Genomic DNA, 22,705 nt, shown 5'->3' on the forward strand with positions numbered 1-22,705 from the left:
TCGCTCACTCACCGAAAACAACAGATGCACAATATTTCGGTTCACGACCCCCACCAAGAATAAATCAGGCTTAACAGTGATGAAGGACATCGGTCTCGGTTGGAACTCAAAGATATACGAGTCAAGCATGTATTTTTCACAGGGATATAAATGTTGGGTTTTACACATACAGTAGTAGTACTTCCTTGAGTCACAAACTGAAAATACATAATTCCAGGTCAAGGCTTGATTAATTCAGACTTGGCTCATTTAAACATGCCAGACATTATAAATCTGATATCCGTAGCATTCAAGGACACGGATACAGAAACAACGCGCACGCACGCACGCACGCACGCACGCACGCACGCACACGCACACGCACACGCACACGCACACACACACACACACACACACACAGCAGACCTGCTGATGTGCATTAGTGTTTCTAGGAGAATTGAAGGTACAGCTGATAAGTTCTGTAAAAGGTTTAGGTCTGAGAAAAAATTACATTATCCCACTTATAAATGCAATGACAAGTTTCAAGCATCATTGCAGGAAAACTGGGTTAATGGTTTAGACTAGAGACAGTAATTAGTTTAATACAGTGCAAAGGGCTTATATTCCATTAGACATAATTTGCATTGACATTTATTAGTCCACATAAACGCACATGGTCTCATTTCATGTCTCTAACACATCCAAATATGAATGCAGCTGCACGCACGCACGCACACACACACACACACACACACACACACACACACACACACACACACACACACACACACACACACACACACACACACACACACACACACACACACACACACACACACACACACACACACACACACACACACACACACATTTCCACATCCTGTGTTGATTGCTCAACCAGACGTTTCGGTATTCTCCTAGTGCCTACATGTGCCAGCCTAAACAGAAGAAATGCTCCCCAGTCACTCACTACCAAACCTTGACCATAACCAAGCCATAAGTCAACCATATCCAGATCTAAATGTAACTGTACTAGTACAACTATAGTATGACCTACCTCTAACCTAATACAACCAAACCTAATTCAGAAGGAAAACCTAAAACTGTAAAAGCAGGCTTTGAAAAGTGTCATGATTTTCTGTGCATCATTCATTAGTCACATAATTTATAGAAGATAATTTACTAAAGGCTAAAATTACCCATCATAAGAAGCAACAATAATTTCTTTGAATCCTGTACCATGAACTGGTCAAACATCAGCCAAATTGTCAAATAATATAAGAAAGAGGCAAATATTGGGAAAATTGCAGATCTACAAGCTCACTCCTGTTGCTTCCCTATATTCACTTCTCAGCTCATACTATCTTATCTCACTGAAGGTGTACAGACATGCCTTGTAGACTAGAGTAGAAAACATCAATTGAAAACATCATTTTTTAAAACATACTTTGTTTGGGGGGCAGATAGGCTACGCAATATAATTTTTTGAACAACAAGGTTGATATGCACTCGTATGTGTTATTCACCCAAATGTCAGGTGACCCTGACATACATGAATAATATTAAAACTCGTCCGATTAAAAATAAATTGAGAGTAATGGAGAGTATAATAAGAATAAATGGAGAGACATTTCCACTACAAGGATGCCTAGAGAGGCTCAGAGACCATGGAGACTCCTGGGACCTTCATCAGCACACGACCTTAATCTCCCCTGAACAAAGGAGCTGGTAATTGATCTGAGAGAGAAACACTAGAAGGGGGGAAAAAAGGACGGATAAATCGGAGAGAGAGAAAGTGGGTGGAGAGAGAGAGAGAGAGAGAGGGGGGGGATGAGGAATGAAAGGAAGACTGGATTAAAGAAAGGGAGAGAAGGGGAGTAAGAGGAGCAAAAGAGAGAAAAAGAGACAGCGAGAAAGTGATGCTATAGTCAAGAAAGAGAGGGGGAGAAAGGATGTGGTAGAGTACTACAGAGGACAGGGAGGTTGATGGACCAAGGTAGACAGGAGGTGGCCAGAGGGAGAGGGTAGAGGAGGTTTAGGCAAAGGTCAGTAAAAGGCGTACAGTAGCCCACATTTCATGTCAAGGTCACAGAAATAAAGGGGTCCATCACTACACGCAGAGTGAATATAAAGTAGTAGAACAATGGCAAGAGAGAGTACAAGAGACCATGATGGAGGCTTCTTGACCATATTCACACAGCGGCCGTTTTGCTCTTTACAGTACATCAAACTCGGGGGTCAACAAACCCCCCAACACATATAAATGTCCGCTGTATAAATCAATGGTCACTATGGGGATTGTGCATAAATTACATGAAGTGGCACATTGTATGGGTGATAAAGTATGGGGCTTCTCCTCACATTGAGTGATAGCCAAACTGAGCCGCATGGGCCAGACTCTGCTTTGTCGATGACCTAGTTAGGTGTTAAATGTTTCTTGCGGAGAGACGCATCTAAAACTTTTCCCTTTTTTGGAAAGTTAACTGTAATTCACAGCTGCATTGTCTCTCAGCAGCTGCACTGTCTCCTGTGTAGGAACCAGCGGCAGCTCAGTATCAAATGTTGAAAACCGGTGGGCGTCGACGGGAAACTAAAGTTAACCAGAATTGCTCATTTCCTAAAAAGCAGGAAACCTTTAACTTCTTTTTGTTAGGATTGTGCAATCTTAACAAAAATAAGTGAAAGGTTTCCTGCTTTTTACATCATAATTTATGCTCCATCGTATAGACGACCTACAAGCTCACAACGCGTGGTGGATGGGACGTGTTGTGAGCTTGTTGCTATTTTCTGCACATGACACCGTCGTATGACGGAGTATAAATCAAGCTTAATGTCTGCTTGGATTGCCCTGTGTCAGCACAGCCTACGGGTTCGCCATTTGTAGACTCTCAGACTTAAATGAACACTCAGGATTTTGCAGTGTGGCTGCAGATAAGCACGGGGCTGTTAAAAGGATGCGCTGAGTTATCCAAACTGATCTCGGTGTAATTTGTGTTGTCAGACATGCAATACAAACACTTCTGTGTACACAAGTCAAGTACAGTCAAATCAGACATGACGCTTGTCAGTGTGACAGGCCAACTGGAAACGGCCATGCAGGCTCACTGATTGGATGACAACACACCAGCTCACTAATGTTTATGTCACAAGTGACGATCACGACACATTATACACTTCAAAACATAATCAGTGTACATACATAAAGTGAAGTGAAACTAGGAAATCATGTGGATCTCGGGATCCAAATACTGTAGAAACGGCATGACTTTAATGTGGATCTCGGACTTGGCTCCAATGTGGATCTCGAACTTCATGTGACCAGCCTGTGATATCATCTATGATGACGTCAGTCATCTATGACATATTTATGACGTATGACTCCAACTATGGGCAAGGTTTCAGCGTGATTCCAGACCCTTGGACTTCCATCATAAAATATAGTTTTAGGTTAAAACGTGACCTGTTATAGTGCCACCATGAGTTGAAACTTTAGGGTGGAGGTTTTTCCATGGTCTACTGGTGTGTGTGCAAAGTTTCACCGTGATCGGTCCAGTGGTGTCCGAGATTAGCTGGACACAGACATTGATTGATTGATTGATTGATTGATTGATTGATTGATTGATTGATTGATTGATTGATTGATGTACTTTATTTAGTAAGACATGAGAACAACAGTACTTGGAAGTACAAATTCACAATACAAGGTCTACTAAACTGGAAGGCTCATAAAGCACTAAGCTTGTTTAAAATGAGATCCCCACGCACACAAATCATGATGACATATAAGAGACAGACAGATATTATAAATACACCAGACTGGTGCTTACTCCGGTGCGCCATTCTTCTCACAAACAGACAGACAGGAAGTCAGGTGGGAAAACACAATCCCCGCCCCAGGCCAGAACCCCGGCCGTTCCAGCCTGGCAGAGATAAAAAATCATATTAATTGCTGCGTTTCCGTGTCAAACACAGAATTGGAAGTAATCAATCCATGGCAGCCTTCTTTGGTGTGGATTAATTCATTAATTCATTCATTCTCCATAGCAACGACCGGCATCAGGCCCCAGTTATGGAATGAACTAGCAGTTTTTACACGCCACCGTTGTACAACAAACTATAATACGGGGTTAAGTGGTTAATCAGACAAATAGATTTAGTTGATTGATTGATTTGTTTTATATATAAGAAATTATTATTATTATACAAACAAAAAAACTAGATTATTTAATATTAACATTTGGTTATTGGCTCTATATGTCGGTTTCAATCATTTCGGTTAATTGCTCAGACATAGAATGAACCCAGACTGCTACTATACCAGGTTTAGCTTACAACAGCAGCCTTTTTGGAGATCTGTCTGAAACTTCATTATGTCGCCCATTCATTATGTCACGCTATGCAACTAGTAGTCATAAACCAATCAAACAGTGAAACTTTGTGTGCTGCTGTTTTGGCCAGGACTCCCTTGCAAAAGAGATTGTTTTTTATCTCAATGGGACTATTCCTGGTAAAATAAAGGAGAAATAAAAAAAATAATAATAATCATGTCTCCACCCTATTGTACACATATAATGTGAGAAATTGATCTTGCGTGAAACAGCCTGTCTTAAGCCCTATAAACTTCATCATAGCCGATCTACAAGCTCACAACGCATCGCATAAGCTTGTGGAACTGCTATTTTTGCTGTTTTAAAACATTTCAAACACATCTTTAAAGATTGTGAATTTTTCTTTTTTTGGGGGGAAATTGGCCTAAATAGGGATGCCAGTGTTAATGTGGTTAAAATCGTTATAATCTGCCAGATTTTTTTTTTTGATATACCTGAGTCAAAGTCCCGAAAAGTGTTCTCACAGCCCAAAAGATTGGCTTCAACGTCAACAGAATTACTGAACAGCTGGCATAGCAAACAGGATACTGAGTACGAGAAGGTTCCCACAGGTGCTGCTGCCACAAAGGACCAAAGCTGACATAAGGTATGCAGTCAAATTGGCTCTGCCACCAGCTTTCCTTTTAAGCTATGCAAGGAATACAAATTCATTATGACAAATTTGCCTTGTTTCATACAGTAGCTTAGCTTTAGGCCTCTCAACAGTTTGTATGTGCACAGTCATACAGTAACTTAGAGGAAACCAGGCCATTGGTACAGTATGCTTACTACAACAGGTTTTACCTCAAGTCTGGTAAAAAGGATGCTACATCTCAAGGTCTCAGTGTGCACGTGCAGTAGTATATCGGAGTAGTCGGGTGGAAACCTTATATGTCCAAAACCGTTACTTTTCAGGAAATGTAGAGAAAGAACCTGTGTTCCAATGGATACAATGTTTTTTTTCTTTTCAAAAATAGCAGATGTACAAGCTCACAACACATCACATCGCAATGCATTATGAGCTCGTAGAGCGGCTATTTTTGCTACTTTTCTGTGACACTGTACTTTAGTATGACAAAGTAGGGCATTCATTTATGAAAAATAATACATATATGGAGATAAGAGGTTTCCCTAAGATATGCCCTGTCCACCAGCATATCGTCACTGTCGGGGAGAAACTTTGTATGTCCAAAACTGTTACTTTTCAAGAAATGGGAAAAATAACCTGTGTTCCAATGGATCCAGTGTAGTTATTATTTAGTCACAAGCTCTAATAATTTCATTGGTTAAATATTTATAAATCTCACAGATATACTTAACCACTTTGAACCTGTATTTTGTCATTATAGGCAAAAGTTTTTAAAATGTGTTGCTACTTTTGTGCAACACTGTCATATGATGAGTATAAATTAGGGCATTCATTTATGAAAAGAAGAAAAAAAAACGATAAAAAGATGAAATATGGAGATACAAAGTTTCAGCCTTACAGCTACAATATACTGGTCTACTGTACTGACACATACAGGATATTAAGACAAGGGCCCAACTGATTTTGGGCACTGTTGCCGTTGGGTGTATTTGGGCAAGGACAGTTTTGCAATACCCTGGGCTGAAAAAATACATGTCACATGCCGGGGAGATTTCCATTCCCCGCTACACTTGTGGGGTTGTTTGCTGAAAGAGTTTATGCAGAGGGTAATTTACAGGTAATATTTGTGGAATGTCCTGTAGGTCCTTTTTTTATTTTTATGAAAACAGTCTTGACAGTTGGACACTGTGTGGGGAGAGAGGCTGACAGGCAAGGTTATTATAGGTTTGCAATTTTTATTTTGAAAAGGCCCTTTTCTATTAGTTTGTTTGTATTAGTTTAATGTTGTTTTTTCTAATGTAATTTCGATTATTCAGGGGCAAGATTCAACAAGGTCAGAAAAATAGCAGATCTACATGCTTGCAGATCAGCAATTTCTTTGGGCTAATGTTCCCTCCAGAATGTGGATGCTGGGGTTCAAGTGGTTCAATGAAAACAGTGTTGACAGTTGGACACTGTGTGGGCAGAGAGAGAGGCTGCCAGGCAGGTCAGGTTCACCACACCCACAGGCTCTCCTGGACCTCTACCTTTCTGCCAGGGTTTTCCATCTTTGCTTTTTTTCTTTGTAGCAGTGGTAGAGGTAGAGAGTGAGTTAATTTGATTTGATTCACAGTTCAGTTCTGTTAGTGGTGCAGTAGTTGGTAGACAGGGCAGGATTGAAATGGTTCTTATATGACCACGTTATCGTTATAGTAAAAAGAAAAAAAAGAAAATCTAGCAATTACCCATTGACTGGTTGGGGTTTTGTGGAAATTACATCAGCATTTTCTTTTGATTTGGGGATTTCCACCTGAACTTGCGGCCTGCTTTCTTTCTCTTGCTTTATGACTGAGGGAATACAGGTAACACTGTAGTGATACTGTAGGTGAAATTATACTAAACAAAAAGTTACCATGCTCAGTAAAGTAGGGTAGATCTCCCAAAATGATGTCTTTACTGCAGCGACAGTAACTAATATTAATATAGTATCAAAACAATAATGTATCACTTGTCTGCTGTTTGAAGTTCAGGGACTTGCATCATAGATTGAACATTTTACCACTACATACAGTAGCCAGGCAAGATTTTGGGAAAGCAATTTACATAAAGAGAGCTGGGCTTCCCAAACACACAGTAATAGTAATACTAAAATCAATAAGCCAATGAACCAACTAGTCAGTGCAGGTCAACAGACAGATTATGTTACAAGTATGTGCAATAAAGCTTCTGGGAAAACCAAGCCTGAATAAAACCTGATCTCTTTTGCATGGGGAAATGAAACTTCTCCATTAATTAGTTCAATGGAGAAGTAACCTGTGTAACTATGTAGGTGACAGGGTCATGTCTGAGCTCCTCTATTATGTCAGCATTAAGCTCCAGTGTGCTCCATCATAAACCAAAACAATGACCATATTAGTTTACAGATGCCTTCAGGACGCCAGTTAAACCGCACACACACACATATCTGTGTGTCTTAAAAAAACACTGTTTCTCAATTTAGGGTTCTGTGACCACTAGGGGTCCAAATGAACGCATACGGGTCTGTATCTCTGAGAGTGTACAAAGGGAACCAAATGGATCCTAGTCCAGGGTTTCCCCAAACCTTTTCAGCTTGAGACCCAAAAGAAAACGTTTCTAAACTAAAAAATACATTATGAATTAATCTCTTATGCCCTATTTAAAAACAATAGTGAAAATAGCTGATGTACAAGTTAACAACATGTTGCATCTTAATGTGTTGCGAGCTTATCGATTATGCTATTATTTATGGAAATGATTCAATTTTTTTCATTTTATTTATGAAATACTTTTGAAAAATGGAATTGTTTTGAATCTTGTGAAATAATATATATATATATATATTTTATTTATTTATGTAGGAAACGAAAAAAAAAAGAGATATTTTTACTCACAACCCATAAAAATGTATCCACGACCCAAAGATGGGTCCCGACCCACTGTTTGGGAAACAGTGCCCCAGTCCATCCATTTGTACACTCTGGGATCTCTGGGATCCCAATCTACAGTACACTGTAAAATCAGCAGTGTTATTTTCACTCTTGAGAGTTACAGACCCATATAAGGGTCCATTTGGACCCCTGGTGGTCCACGGACCATGCGGTGAGAAACAGTGTCTTAAAAGGAGGACCAGTGAATGAGCTGTCAATACCACGGGGAGTAATGAGCAGGACCAATCGTGATCCAGGAGCTCTGACAGCAGTGGACGAGCAGGGCTCACGTTTACAACAGCCATAAATCACTTGGTATGGGGGAAAACACACACACTACTCTGCACAATGGATACATGCACACCTAATCATCTGTAAGCATATTTACACATGCATATAAACACACACACACACACACACACACACACACGTCACACACACACACACACAGCAGCAGCAGCAGCAGCAGCAGCAACAACAACACTGAAGATGGTGCACACTGCACACGTATTACATAATTGATACCCCTAACAGTCAGTAACCTACATCCATCCTGCATTTGTCCACTTATTACAGCCAGCACACAACAAAACACATGCACAGACAGATTTGTATTCACAATAGTCACACGTATACACACAGTGCACCCTCAGACACACGCACGCACATGCACACACACACAGGTTGCTGTTGGTTTCATGAACAGCAGCAGCATGACAGTTGTACATACCTCACTTTGTAGTCCTCTATGTGTTTCTATCCGTTCTTCTCCTCTTCCCTTGTTCTCTCTCTCTCTATCACACAGAGAGAGCAGTGTTTGAACCTGACAGATTTCTCTCAGCTCTGTAATCTCCCCCCCTCCCTCCCTCTTTTCTCAGGCACACACACACATACACACACACTTAAAAACAGCCCTCCCTCCTTCCTTCCCTCTCCAGTCTGCTCAAATAGCCTTCTCTCTCTCTCTCTCTCTCTCTCTCTCTCTAGTGAAGCAGAGAATGCCACAACCCAAGCCACGCCCCCCACTCTCTCCTCTCCTCAGGCAGCTATAAATACCGCTGCATCTATGAATACACTCGCTTTCTCTCTGAGCATCCCTCGCTCCCGCTCTCCCTACATCCATCCCTGCTGCTCCTTCCCTCCCTCCCTTCATCTCAGCACTGCCCCCATCCCTTCCTCACGCCATGAAATGTTTTTCTGATGACCTTGTATTACTCGCCCTGACAACGCCATCATTTGACAACATCCTTTCTCCCCACACCGTTGACTAGCGGGCGACCACAAACACAGACACACACAAAGAGGAAGACACACGGTGTGCATGGAGAGACACAACACAACCACAGTGTTACCACCACCTACAGTCTCTTTATGTTTCCTGTTGTGCCGGATGAGGCGCACATCTCCTGTCGACGGCTCGAGAAAAGCGCGCTCAGATCAGGCGACATTTATAAAACCCATCGGCAGTGAATCAAAGCAGATCGCATCACACTGGACGCAAACCGTGCTGATAAATCCTATTACACAGTAAAATCCTCAGTGTTAATTTAACCAAACCAAATGGACCTGAAAGGGTCCATTTGGTTTGTACATTTGCACGTTGTTACAAAAAGATAAATTATCCACTCACATGAAATCCATATCATCAATGATTTTGTGTTAATAAAAGACTGATGACAAAATTAAAATAAAAGATGAAAATACAATTTAAAAATTCTTTCAATACTCCCCAACTGTACACGCTGTATTTGACTGTTCTTTTGTTTACTTAAACCTGTAAAGAAAAAAGAAAAGCAATGGCTAACTGGCTATATAATGTTCTCATTATAGATTTACCAACATATATCCCAGGTGTAATTAGCATCAAAGACAAGGTTCAGCCCTCTGTTCTTGCTCACTAGCAACACTGCTCGGGAACAAGCATCTGGTGCAGTTAGGTTATGTGTATCAAGGGTATAGTTTGGTATGGTATGAAATCTTGGGCTGCAGGCTTTATAAGTATGTCACAGCATAATGAAACCTTGGACTGTAGCTGTGCTAGGCTGAATACAGTGAATTAAAATGTAGAGAATCTTAAGAAATCCGCTGCACTTTTCAATTCAGAATAAGCTGCTTTTCTCTGGGCCATGCCCACTGCGAACCTGTCGATTGGTGAATGCCACCACCGATCGCTTGCAGTGTGTTTCCAAATAATGCTTAATTTATACGCTGCCGTGTGATGGCTTCATGCACTGAAAACGGCAGATCTACAAGCACACAATGCTTTGCAATGTGAGGCGTTGTGAGCTTGTACATTGGCTGTTTTCGGCATGTGACACGGTCGTACGACAAAGTATAAGTCAGGATTAAGGAACACAGTCCTGTCATATTGCCAAGATGTTGCCTCATGTCATGTGTTTATTCTGTATCTCGCAACATTCAATGATCTGCTGTGACAATTCACATAAGGCAATGACATATGTCAAGTCTAAAACAATGAGAATGTGTATATTGTGTATACAGTATAATGTACATAGGAGTGCATTGTGTACACAGTCTATATACGTCTGTAGTCGTCTTTTTTTGGGGTATTCTTTTGTTTTGGGATGGTGTGTCCCTTGTGTTAAGGCAGAGAAACAGAGTATTTCATTGTATTTTAATACCTGAACACTTTTAATTTTCCTTAAGAGTAAAGCGTTTGACAGCGTATTCTCCAAGTGTCACATGTAGGCAATCACATGAGTCATAGGCTCAGTCAGCAAGCATTAAATAAGGATGTGTGTGTGTGTGTGTGTGTGTGTGTGTGTGTGTGTGTGTGTGTGTGTGTGTGTGTGTGTACATGTACAGTAAGAGTGAAAGGTTGTCATCAACTTTATGTGGTCGCACACAGACAGGGTTTGTGTTTGTTTGTGTGGTGCTGATACATGTCCAGGTATATTTCAATTTAGCCATCTATCATCCCCTTCCCTTCTGCGAGTGTGATGGATGCCTGCAGGTCTTTGGAGGTGCGTGTGTGTATCTTTACAGAGTGCATGAGGGCTTCCTGCAATTCCTGAGGGCTGATGAGGTTGAAGCGCAGCAGAGCGTCAAGCAGCTGAGAGCGGCAGTTCCCGATGAACGAGTGTGACAGGAAGGAGGGCAGGCCTCCTCCACCTTTCATTGTGTACAGAGGGATTCTCACCATCCCCAGGACCTGGAGACAGAAAGCAAGAGACACAACAAGAAAGTGAGAACCATGGAGAAATATGGAGGGTGAGTGAGAAATAGAGCAGAGGAATTGAAATGGAGAGAGAGAGAAGGGGTGGGATAGAGAGGGGAAAACAAAAAGAGAGGCAGAGAGAGATGGGGAACAAAGCATAAGATCACATAAATTATCATTCTGAAAGGAAAATTGCACACACACACTACCTCCTGTCCATGATCTGTCGCCGTGGATGCGGCTGCTTTTTCCACTTCCATAACTTGTTCCTCATCTATCTTCTTCACATAAAAGTGAGTGATGAGATTAGAAGAGGAGGAAGAAGAGGAGGGAGCATAGCAAGAAGCCACATGATTCTCCACCGACACAGGAAGTGCCACACCCAGCTCCTCCCCCAATTCCCTGCTTAGTCCCGCCTCCAGGGTCTCTTCTGAAGGGTTAACAAGCCTGGGGTCATGGATGAGAGGTCCCAATCATACATCAGTTCTATTGCTCCCCTAGTACTAGCATGTGTGCAACTAAATCAAGTAGATTGGAAGATTCTTTACTTTAAAATGTGATTTATTGTACATGTGACTCGAGGAAGCGTTTGGTCACACCTCAATGAGGTGTGACCAAATGTTTCCTCGAGGCACATGTATAATAAATCACAAGTCATAGGATCCCAGGGTTGGTCTCTAGAGCAGTGATCCTCACCCTTTTTTAATATCAAGGACCCCCAATTTGATATGCATTAAGATGTTTATCTCTGTGGCTGCAATGTAATAACTTTTTTGTTGTTGTTAAGAAATTATGATTTGGTCTTATATGGTATGTCATTTAGTACAGAATTCTTTTACTGTCTAATAGTGACTATGTACTGTAGATACGAGAGAGAACAGTGAAACTGATCAAAAAGGACATTAATATACAGGTATGTTCTCTAGTTGTATTATATGGAAAAGATTAACTATCAATCATTTCAGTGGTCTGTGAACTCCACATTGAGAACCGCTAGTCTAGAGACAAATACAAAAAAGTAAAGTCTTGAGTCAAGTGTCAGGACCTACTGAAACAAGCAACACCAAATCAAGTTGAGGAATAAGTGGGATGAAGTCAAATGTGATGTGCAATTATTTCCCCCTTGCCACACAACAGCTGTGTCCACAAAGACCTCAAAGCAAGTCAATAGAAATCCTAATAGTCAGGGGATATTACCAAAAAAAATCTTCACCAATGTGTTTGTAAAGGTGTCTAGTAACACATCTCACAAAGACTGAAATGCAGTCCTCCTAGGAGAATTTTTGACAGCTCCTTAAAGTTGGGGTACCCACCATAACCTTGGTTAAAAAAAATCTAAATTTAATTCTGTTTTAAGTAGCATGTGAGGTGTCAAACTAGGGTATTTTTATGATTCTGAACACATTGCAAGCATTTGTTTTGCACCAAAACCACTCCTTGGGCTAAAAACGGCCAAATCTCAATGGGCTTTTTACACAAGGAGTGGTTTTGGTGCAAAACAAATGCTTGCAATGGATTCAGAATCATAAAAACACCCTAGTTTGACCCCTCACATGCTACTTAAAACAGAATTAAAATTTGATTTCTTTTTAACCAAGGTTATGGTGGGTACCCCAACTTTAAGGATGTAGCGGACATGGGGTAATAATTATGGGAAATAATAATGATAATTATGAAAATATTGAAAATATTTTCTGAAAAATCAAAATATGAATTTTCACCAAAAATTAAGGAATTGTGCAAATTAAGGGATTAATTTGCACCTCAACACAACCATGAAAAGGGCTACGCAAGAATCTTTGACACAGTATGATGCATGGGTTCTGGTTAGGGAATGATTGGAAATATTTGCTCTGAAATCATTTTGAAAAGGACTTCCTTTTAGGTCAAAATAAAGTGTTTATTAAGATAAATCCTAGGATAATAAAACAACCAATGACATGGGGAAAAGAACAATAGATCAGTACTTCATAAGGTGATGAAACCGGTTAAAATCTCAACAATATACAACATAACAGATCTACAATCTAATCAGATCGAATGGCCACATTTTAATATACTAAAGGAGAAGAAGGGATTAAAGTCATAACGAAAAGAGAAAGATCAATGATCAAAAATAGCTAATCTGCCCTCAAAACTACACTCAGTTGCCACCCCACATGTGAAATGCATTATGCTCGCCTGTCCATTGGGGGAGGGGCGAAGATGATTCTTTGGTCTCTGGTGGAGAGACCATGAGGCTGTGGCTAGCAGGTTTAGCTAGTGTCCAGGCAGTTGTCATCTAGGAGCATCTGGCTTTGGCTGGAGAGCGTCCTCAGTCTCCACTCAACTCGGATTGAGGAGACAGGATGTGTGGCTTTTGGCCCACGTGTTAGAAGGAGCGGAGCAGCTTTTCAGCAGGAGCAGGAGCAGGAGCAGGCATCTGGCTTTGGCTGGACGTAGGCCCGTGGTTCTTCTCGTGGGGTGGACCTGAGGCGTTGGCTAGCATGGATAGCTAGTGTCTGTGCAGTAGTGTAGAACAGGGTGTCACCCGTGTGGAGAGGGGGAAGGGACTTCTCGTCGACCTTCTGTTGTTGCGTTGTCGTCAGGAGAGAAGCGTGGGGGGATTTGGCACCCCAGAGAGAGCAGAAAGAAGGGACTCAGGGATGAGTCGACCCCCTGGTCATCGAGAGCGTGGTGGAAGAGAGAGAGAGAACTGGGTGACCAGTCCTCTTTATAGTTGGAAGGAGGGGTCTTCCTCCTTCTTGGCCCATTGGGGGCGTGTTGAAGGCGGCTGTGTGTGGCAACCTTCCTTACTATTATGAAAAACTAAACTTATCTGCTAACTATCTTGAGGCCCTTCTACTAATACATTTGACCGGATATTTGGAATCCCAATGAATTAAGAATTGCCTAGATATTAAACATGACAGCATTATGTAAAACAGCAAGCAGTTAAACATTGAAGTCTAATTTACCAGAAAAGCATCACATTTAGAAACACCAAAGTTCATATTTTTGTTGTAGTCCTAGTACCGGACAATAATTATATATTTTAAAGTGACAAAACATGACACGAAAACCGTTTATTCACATTCGCTTGTTGCTCACTGTCTTGGCTATAGGCAGTTAGTCACACTGTGGCAGAAGAGCAAGACATTCTTTTCATGTCATAAAAGTTTAAGGTTTCCCTTATCTAGCAAGACAGAGAGAGAGAGAGAGAGCCTGTGTGTGTCTTCTGGCTGAAGGCATGCCATTGAGTAATAAAGGCTTCCCCTTTATCTCAAAGCAGGAACCTTTAGAGATCGTTGTCCAAAGGGGGAGGGGGGGGGTCTTTGCGATGAGCCAACCCGTCCACTTGGTTATGAACTGGAAACCATATTTAATTTGACTTCTATGTTCATACTTGGTCCGCCATCATCTCTACAGACCTCCCCTAGTTATCAATGTCAGACGAAACGGAACGTTGACGTCACGACCTTTGATAACACAAAAGAAAATGTGAGAGGACAACAGGAACATAGAAATCATAGCATCTGCATTCACATGTCAATGGCAACTCTTTCCTTAAGCTGATCTAGTGACACTGGATCCGACTGTTTGAAAGAAAATTACCTATTAGGCATTGGCAGTCACTGTCTGACTACTATTTTCTGAGAGGGCTTTTAGGATAATCACAAACACCTAAGAAAACATTATAAATCGGAGAACAAAAAGGGAAAAACTCCTAAACATTCACACAACGATTATATGTAGTTTTGTCTTCACAGGTAGGCTTTGGGTTACCTATAGTGAAATGGGCCTAAGTGTACTGCTCACGATGGTGTGAGTGGAAATGTGGCGGTACAGGTACAGGTTAAAGTTTGTATGTTTTTTTTTTTTTAGCTAAGGTTAAGAAGTTGCTGCAGATTTGAGAACCTATATAACAAGGGTCTTGCTCCTCCCCTTAGTCACATCCTGTGTGCAGAGACAAGAATTTCTATATAGCTGAATTGACTGAACAACACTACAAGTCTTAGTTGGTCCAGTTCCTGTTAACTGGGTTCTTGTAGCAACCATCATACATCACTATCAGTGTAATACACTTTTGGTAGGATAAAGAGGGGAAATCACACTAAATGTGGGTGGAGTTACAGTGTACTTTGTTAGTAGCATGCTTTTAATCCACCTAGGGTTAGTAAAATATTCAAGCACACAAACCAGACAGTGTTCATTATCATAGAATGACTGAGGAGGTTAGTTAGGTGAGACACAAAATGAACTCGTTAAGCGTCTTGGGGAGAGGCCATGTTATTTTGAGTAACCTGATCTACCTTTTATGAACACATTTGACTGTTGACTCTTTACTATTTTACCAGTTTGATGGGGTGCATTTATACATTTGTTTGTATGTCAATGCAGTTTTGCTGCATGTCTATAAACATTGCAACCTGTTAACGCCAATGGAATGGAATCAAGCAGTTAACTTGACAAAAAGTTTTAAATTTTGAAAACAACAGACATATATATATACCGGACCCCCCTGATGTTACAGATGAAACACGAACTGTTGTGAAGTGTTGTCATCTGAAACATACATTGAGAATAGTCACCGTGTTTTTGGTTTTTATCAAGGTGAGCTAAACGCGATTAGGACTTCTCCAATTCTTGTTGTCACGGACTGGGCTTGAATTTTGTGTGGCAGCGTGTGCGCGTGCCTTTCTTTGCCGTCGTGATTGTTTGGGGATCTCAGCTGGGAGCTGTTTTACACACTCAACAGGGTTCTCATGTTTTGTCCCAGAGTTATCCCGTGAGGGAGGGCGACCGCGGTCGTTTGAGGAGGACCGAGCACATCTCCAGGAGGGAGCTTGGTGGTCGTCCCCCCTGTATAAACCATGGTCGTCCTGTCTCTTGGGCTGCCAACTATCGATTTGGGCGTCAACAATTTTATGCGATGCCCTTTGAGGTTCATTGCATTCTCTATCAAAAGCTTGCCGTGCCAGATTGCGTAAATCAGCTGCACGCTTTTTAGAATTGATTCCAATAGGAATGTGCTTTTTAATGGAAGGGTGTAAATTATTCAAGAACAAATCCTTGAAATTCACATTTTCCTCCATATCCGGCACATTTTTGTTACCAAAAAATGCAATCCTCAAACGGTTATAAAAGGGATTAATTTTTTCACCTTCGTGTTGACAGACGGACACGGCGGACAAGAGACCTCCTAAAGCTCGGTGGTCAGCAAATTCTTCAATTATCGCTTGACACAGAACAGGCCAATTTGCTCGGACCTCGTCTGTCTGTCGCCTGATAAAGCCAGTTACCTCGCGGTTTGCGGTTTGATAAATCAATTTAACCTTGGTATCTGTGTCACTTACACCACATTCTGCTAAGTGATAATCTATATCATCTAAGTAAATGTGTGTGTCTTTAGATTCACCGGGCTTTGGGTCGAAATTTGGGATGAATTTCGCAACTTTGGCTAAGTCGGTATTACTCAGCAGATGTGCCGGCTCGCACCCCCCCGTGGTTTGAGGTAGGGGTACTGGTGCATTCAATGCTGCATAACCCCAGGCATATGGCTCGAGGGCAGGTTGCCTGACCGCCGGAGGTATGTTCTGAAAAGATTGGAAAGACGGTAACATGGCGGGCAAGCCATTTGAGGCGTGTCCTTGGACATAGTGTTCAGCTCGAATGGGTGGTCTATCTACCAGAGGCTGCTGCGTCACAGGATAATGATCATAGTGAGGCTGACCAGAGAGTGCTTGTGATTGGCCTTGGAGGTCATGGAACCTTTTAGCAAAGTCATTCTCACTGATCCAATCACCCTTCTCGAGGAGCTCAGTTCTATCCTGCAATTGAGTGACACTGTCTTGTGCTATTTGTAACTTGACACTGTTTTGCATGAAGTTTTCTGCGATGAGCAGTTGTAGTTCAATGACAGTGTCTTGCAGTTGACCAATTTGCTGTTTGGCTAAGGTTATCTCACCATTTTGTTGCGTTTTCGCTTGCTCCAATCCTATGTTAAGGTTCTGTAGCATGGTGATGTAACCTGTTGCCGCATTCAGCATAGCTGTGTGCTGTTGTGTGGCCTGTACGGCTGCATCCAACATTGCAGTTTGCTGTTTTATTTGGTGTTGTGCCACTTCTAACTGAGTATTTTGCTGGCCTAAATCGGTTCTCAGCAGAGCACACCCCGTCTGTTCTATGTCTGTTTGACCTTTAGCTGTTTTAAAAGGTGTAACCAGGTGACATGCTCCAGTCTGACTCATATCTCTATCAAAGTCAAATTGAACAGTGTCTTGCAGTTTAGGGTCAAGGCTGTCTGTTAGAAACTCCAAGGCACGTTTTATTGTGTATACAATTGAGTGTAACACGTGACGTAGCCCTTTTAAAGGATCTACGTATATTAAAACTAACCCCAATATCACTGTAAACAATGTTATTAACTGCCCGATTATATCGGTGTAGCTGGGTGGAGTGGAGGGCTCAGACATCTTGTTGTGTTACTCGCTCTTTCTATGACTAATCAGTCGGACTCGACAGGGAAGTCTCACTTATGGGAAGTAAACTCCAAAAATTAATCCAAAAAAAAACTTCAATAAAATAAAAAAAAACAAAAAAAAAAAAATTAATTTTTTTTTTTTTTTTTTTTTTCCTACTATTCAAATAATTTTATCCATTTATAAAAACCTCAGAATAAACGTGAACAATCTGCAAACGATCTTTGGAAAGCGAGACATTGAAAAATTAACGCAATTATAACCGAAAATCGTTTGCAATCGCCAGATTTACTGTGTTGTTTCACAAAAGGGGAAACAATTTGTACAATACTACAGGTTAGTCTTAGAATAGAGTTAGAACGAGAAACTATACCCAAACTCAAAGTGTATTAACCTTTAAATAACATCGGCCCTTTACCATAGAAGTGTTTACACTGCCAAAGTATGGACTATTAGTTACTACAAGCCAGTCACTAGTATGAACAAAACAAAGGTGGTCTACTGTTTGTCTCTGCCTGTGGTTTTATGACATGCAAGACAAGGACCAGGCTTCCTCGCCCCCCCCCCCCTTCTGTTCCTGTTTAAGGGGTGTTCAAAAGGGGATGGGCTAGGTATGTGTGTACCGCTATGTGTCACTAAGTTACAACTGGCACACAAGTCTGCTTGTATCCAGTTAAAAAAATAAGTGTGACACAGTCTCACTTCTACCTACCAACTTTAGCAGTTTAATTATTGGTAGTTATTGGTTACACTAAGGATTAGTTAGTTAATTTTGTTTTTACTCTACAGGAAGTGAAGAATGCTGTATTTCAAACTTCCTCAACAATGGAGAGGGGCATCCAGTAATTACAATATCAAACTAAATTCAATGCAGATATATTAATCAATGTATCAAATGTAGGATATTTGACATTACTATTCTAGTAACGGATTTGTTCACGCCACTAGGGTATACACACGGAGGGAGACTCCATGGACTTAAATTTAGCTCTTTGTCAGATCACTATTCCAACAGGCTTGATGATTCCGCAAGACCCCTAACTCACGAGCTTCAGATTATTCTGCAAGTTGGCCACTAGATGACGCCAGCATGAGTTCTCTAAATATCTGTGGGGGTGGAGAGAAGGGGCACGGTTAAAGTGCCCTTTGTTCTCTTATCACCACAGGAATTTAGATGTTTAGGAGCGAGACCTATTTTAAACAAGAGATTTTCTCTGGCAATTTTTCCAAGATTTCCAAATTTTCCAATTATTCTCTAACCAGACATCAGGGACTGTGCCTCACAACGGGGCACCACTTTATGTAGCGGACATGGGGTAATAATTATGGGAAATAATAATGATAATTATGAAAATATTGAAAATATTTTCTGAAAAATCAAAATATGAATTTTCACCAAAAATTAAGGAATTGTGCAAATTAAGGGATTAATTTGCACCTCAACACAACCATGAAAAGGGCTACGCAAGAATCTTTGACACAGTATGATGCATGGGTTCTGGTTAGGGAATGATTGGAAATATTTGCTCTGAAATCATTTTGAAAAGGACTTCCTTTTAGGTCAAAATAAAGTGTTTATTAAGATAAATCCTAGGATAATAAAACAACCAATGACATGGGGAAAAGAACAATAGATCAGTACTTCATAAGGTGATGAAACCGGTTAAAATCTCAACAATATACAACATAACAGATCTACAATCTAATCAGATCGAATGGCCACATTTTAATATACTAAAGGAGAAGAAGGGATTAAAGTCATAACGAAAAGAGAAAGATCAATGATCAAAAATAGCTAATCTGCCCTCAAAACTACACTCAGTTGCCACCCCACATGTGAAATGCATTATGCTCGCCTGTCCATTGGGGGAGGGGCGAAGATGATTCTTTGGTCTCTGGTGGAGAGACCATGAGGCTGTGGCTAGCAGGTTTAGCTAGTGTCCAGGCAGTTGTCATCTAGGAGCATCTGGCTTTGGCTGGAGAGCGTCCTCAGTCTCCACTCAACTCGGATTGAGGAGACAGGATGTGTGGCTTTTGGCCCACGTGTTAGAAGGAGCGGAGCAGCTTTTCAGCAGGAGCAGGAGCAGGAGCAGGCATCTGGCTTTGGCTGGACGTAGGCCCGTGGTTCTTCTCGTGGGGTGGACCTGAGGCGTTGGCTAGCATGGATAGCTAGTGTCTGTGCAGTAGTGTAGAACAGGGTGTCACCCGTGTGGAGAGGGGGAAGGGACTTCTCGTCGACCTTCTGTTGTTGCGTTGTCGTCAGGAGAGAAGCGTGGGGGGATTTGGCACCCCAGAGAGAGCAGAAAGAAGGGACTCAGGGATGAGTCGACCCCCTGGTCATCGAGAGCGTGGTGGAAGAGAGAGAGAGAACTGGGTGACCAGTCCTCTTTATAGTTGGAAGGAGGGGTCTTCCTCCTTCTTGGCCCATTGGGGGCGTGTTGAAGGCGGCTGTGTGTGGCAACCTTCCTTACTATTATGAAAAACTAAACTTATCTGCTAACTATCTTGAGGCCCTTCTACTAATACATTTGACCGGATATTTGGAATCCCAATGAATTAAGAATTGCCTAGATATTAAACATGACAGCATTATGTAAAACAGCAAGCAGTTAAACATTGAAGTCTAATTTACCAGAAAAGCATCACATTTAGAAACACCAAAGTTCATATTTTTGTTGTAGTCCTAGTACCGGACAATAATTATATATTTTAAAGTGACAAAACATGACACGAAAACCGTTTATTCACATTCGCTTGTTGCTCACTGTCTTGGCTATAGGCAGTTAGTCACACTGTGGCAGAAGAGCAAGACATTCTTTTCATGTCATAAAAGTTTAAGGTTTCCCTTATCTAGCAAGACAGAGAGAGAGAGAGAGAGCCTGTGTGTGTCTTCTGGCTGAAGGCATGCCATTGAGTAATAAAGGCTTCCCCTTTATCTCAAAGCAGGAACCTTTAGAGATCGTTGTCCAAAGGGGGAGGGGGGGGGTCTTTGCGATGAGCCAACCCGTCCACTTGGTTATGAACTGGAAACCATATTTAATTTGACTTCTATGTTCATACTTGGTCCGCCATCATCTCTACAAGGAGCTGTCAAAAATTCTCCTAGGGGGACTGCATTTCAGTCTTTGTGAGATGTGTTACTAGACACCTTTACAAACACATTGGCGAAGATTTTTTTTGGTAAGGAATTTATTCCAAGATTGGAAAATATTCTGCTAATATCCCCTGACTATAAAGACTCCCTCACAGCTTCTCAACTACTTCCAGATTATTAGCTGCTGCAGCACATAAATAAAATAGATAATCAAATGATTCCTATTTCCTTTGTTTTTTATGTGTCACTCCAGTTATTTTTTACTTCCACTCTTGCTGCAGCCTAGCTTTCAATTCCTATGAATTGTCTGGAAAATCTGTCAGCACTAATGAATAATAAACCATATCCAATGGGTTACACAATGTCTATCAACTGGAAAAGATGCACACAGTACATGACTTTCCAGCAACCAACTTGTAAAAACAACTGTGTTGTGTGGTGTGGTCTTTGTCATTGTGCTTTTCTTTCCATTTTGTAATGTGTGGCAAACATTTCCTCTCTCAAAAAAGGCCCTCTTGAAAAGAGATGTTGATTAGGCTGCTCACTGAATAAAATAACAAAAACATTTCTCTAAAATATTGTCAGGGACTCACCCACCAGGGAACCCCAATAGACCGTCAAAGCGCATCTGCATCTGTTGGGGAGTGGGAAAAAAAGGACACAGACACACAAGCAAGCATATTTTACAGTACATGCACGTGTCAATGCATGAGGACTCCCTCATTGAAATTTTCATAGCATACACATGAATGCACATAAAATCCTCGGTGTTAGCCATACATGTCCACTTTTACACTCACATGAGTTAAATTAACACAGAGGATTTGTGTAGATAGAAATAAATCTGCAGATGGACAGACTCTCTCACTCACACACACACACACACACACACACACACACACACACACACACACACACACACACACACACACACACACACACACACACACACACACACACACACACACACACACACACACACACTTACAGTATGCTACAGTAAATAAGTAATAAAGTAAGTAAGCCTATGACTAGACTGTCCAAACTAAATCAGAAGGCACAATAAAAGGCTAACCTCACTGAAAAAGCTTGAGTAACTTGAAGGCCTATGGACTGAGAATTCCCTCTTTCATGCATACATGCCATACAGTGATACATGTAGCCCAGCCAGAGGAATAACCATAACAGGAAGTTCAGGTGGAAGTATGCACACTGATTACATGCCAAGCTCTCTTGCCCCATCTGCTGGTTTGGAGCAGAGCCCTGAGGTTATTCTAGGATTCTTCTACTGTATCTACACACTGTACAGCAAGTATAATAAAGCCAGATGGCTCTGGCTGCCTGGTCAAATCAGCTTAGACGTGATGCTAGAGGTTGCCAGTTCCAAGGTATAGCTTAAAAGGCAGAATTTATTAGTCAATCAACTCAGAGTTCATGATTGGTCAGATTGCAGCTCCCAACGCACATGATATGAGTACAATGACCAAGAATATTCCAGAAAGAAATAAGAAAAACAACTCAAACTACTAATAAAATGTAGTGTAGTTACAGTATTACAGTACATTCTAGTGCATCAGTTCTAATCAATTCAGGACAATTATATCAGAACCTGTGATGTGATGGATTGATTGATTGATTGATTGATTGATTGATTGATTGATTGATTGAATACTTTATTTGGAAGTTTGCAAAATAAAAACACATGAAAGTACATTTCAAATACAAGGTCAACTAAATAGGATTTTTTTTTAAAAGCCTATGGCTTGTTACAATTGGGGTCCTTTGTACTCAATTCATAGTGACATTATATACAGACAGATATACACTACTATGCAGAACATCTTATAAACAACATTTTTGTTGCATAGCAGAAGAACGAATTCAACCCCTTGTTTGTGCCAAATCTGGGTTGGACGTGATCAGTGGAGCTACCTCTGGTTCAAGGTTCAAGGTTGTTGTGGTGTATCTTGTAGACCAGGCCCATTGCAAGTTGCTGTACTCTGTCCTCAACCCTGAGCCATCCGACCCTAGCAAAGTGAGCAGGGGTTAGATGAGTTGTAGGTGTAAGGCCCAGGAGTAGTCTTACCAGAGTAGCCATCACATCACAGAT

At 41.2% G+C, this 22,705-nt stretch overlaps 2 protein-coding genes across 2 annotated transcripts in view; both read right to left on the bottom strand.

Moving 5' to 3' along the window:
- The window catches only part of arhgap4b (Rho GTPase activating protein 4b), a 33,718-nt gene extending 25,001 nt beyond the window's left edge, over positions 1–8,717 (bottom strand). Inside the window, 1 exon segment of the mRNA XM_080444435.1 lies at positions 8,593–8,717. The gene's annotated coding sequence lies outside the window, so the exon portion shown is untranslated.
- An 898-nt stretch (positions 8,718–9,615) lies between these two features.
- LOC308096471 (U8 snoRNA-decapping enzyme) lies at positions 9,616–22,693 on the bottom strand (the record flags this gene model as incomplete). The annotated part of the gene is made up of 4 exons (XM_080443891.1): positions 9,616–11,034; positions 11,250–11,487; positions 21,189–21,229; positions 22,682–22,693. The coding sequence occupies 4 exons, from the start codon at positions 22,691–22,693 to the stop codon at positions 10,786–10,788; spliced, it is 540 nt and encodes a 179-aa protein (XP_080300017.1). The 3' UTR covers positions 9,616–10,785.
- Between the last annotated feature and the right edge of the window lie 12 nt (positions 22,694–22,705).

The sequence above is a fragment of the Gymnoscopelus braueri genome (genome assembly GCF_963280865.1).
Source record: "Gymnoscopelus braueri genome assembly, chromosome: 12".
In the NCBI taxonomy this organism is placed as follows: Eukaryota; Metazoa; Chordata; class Actinopteri; order Myctophiformes; family Myctophidae; genus Gymnoscopelus; species Gymnoscopelus braueri.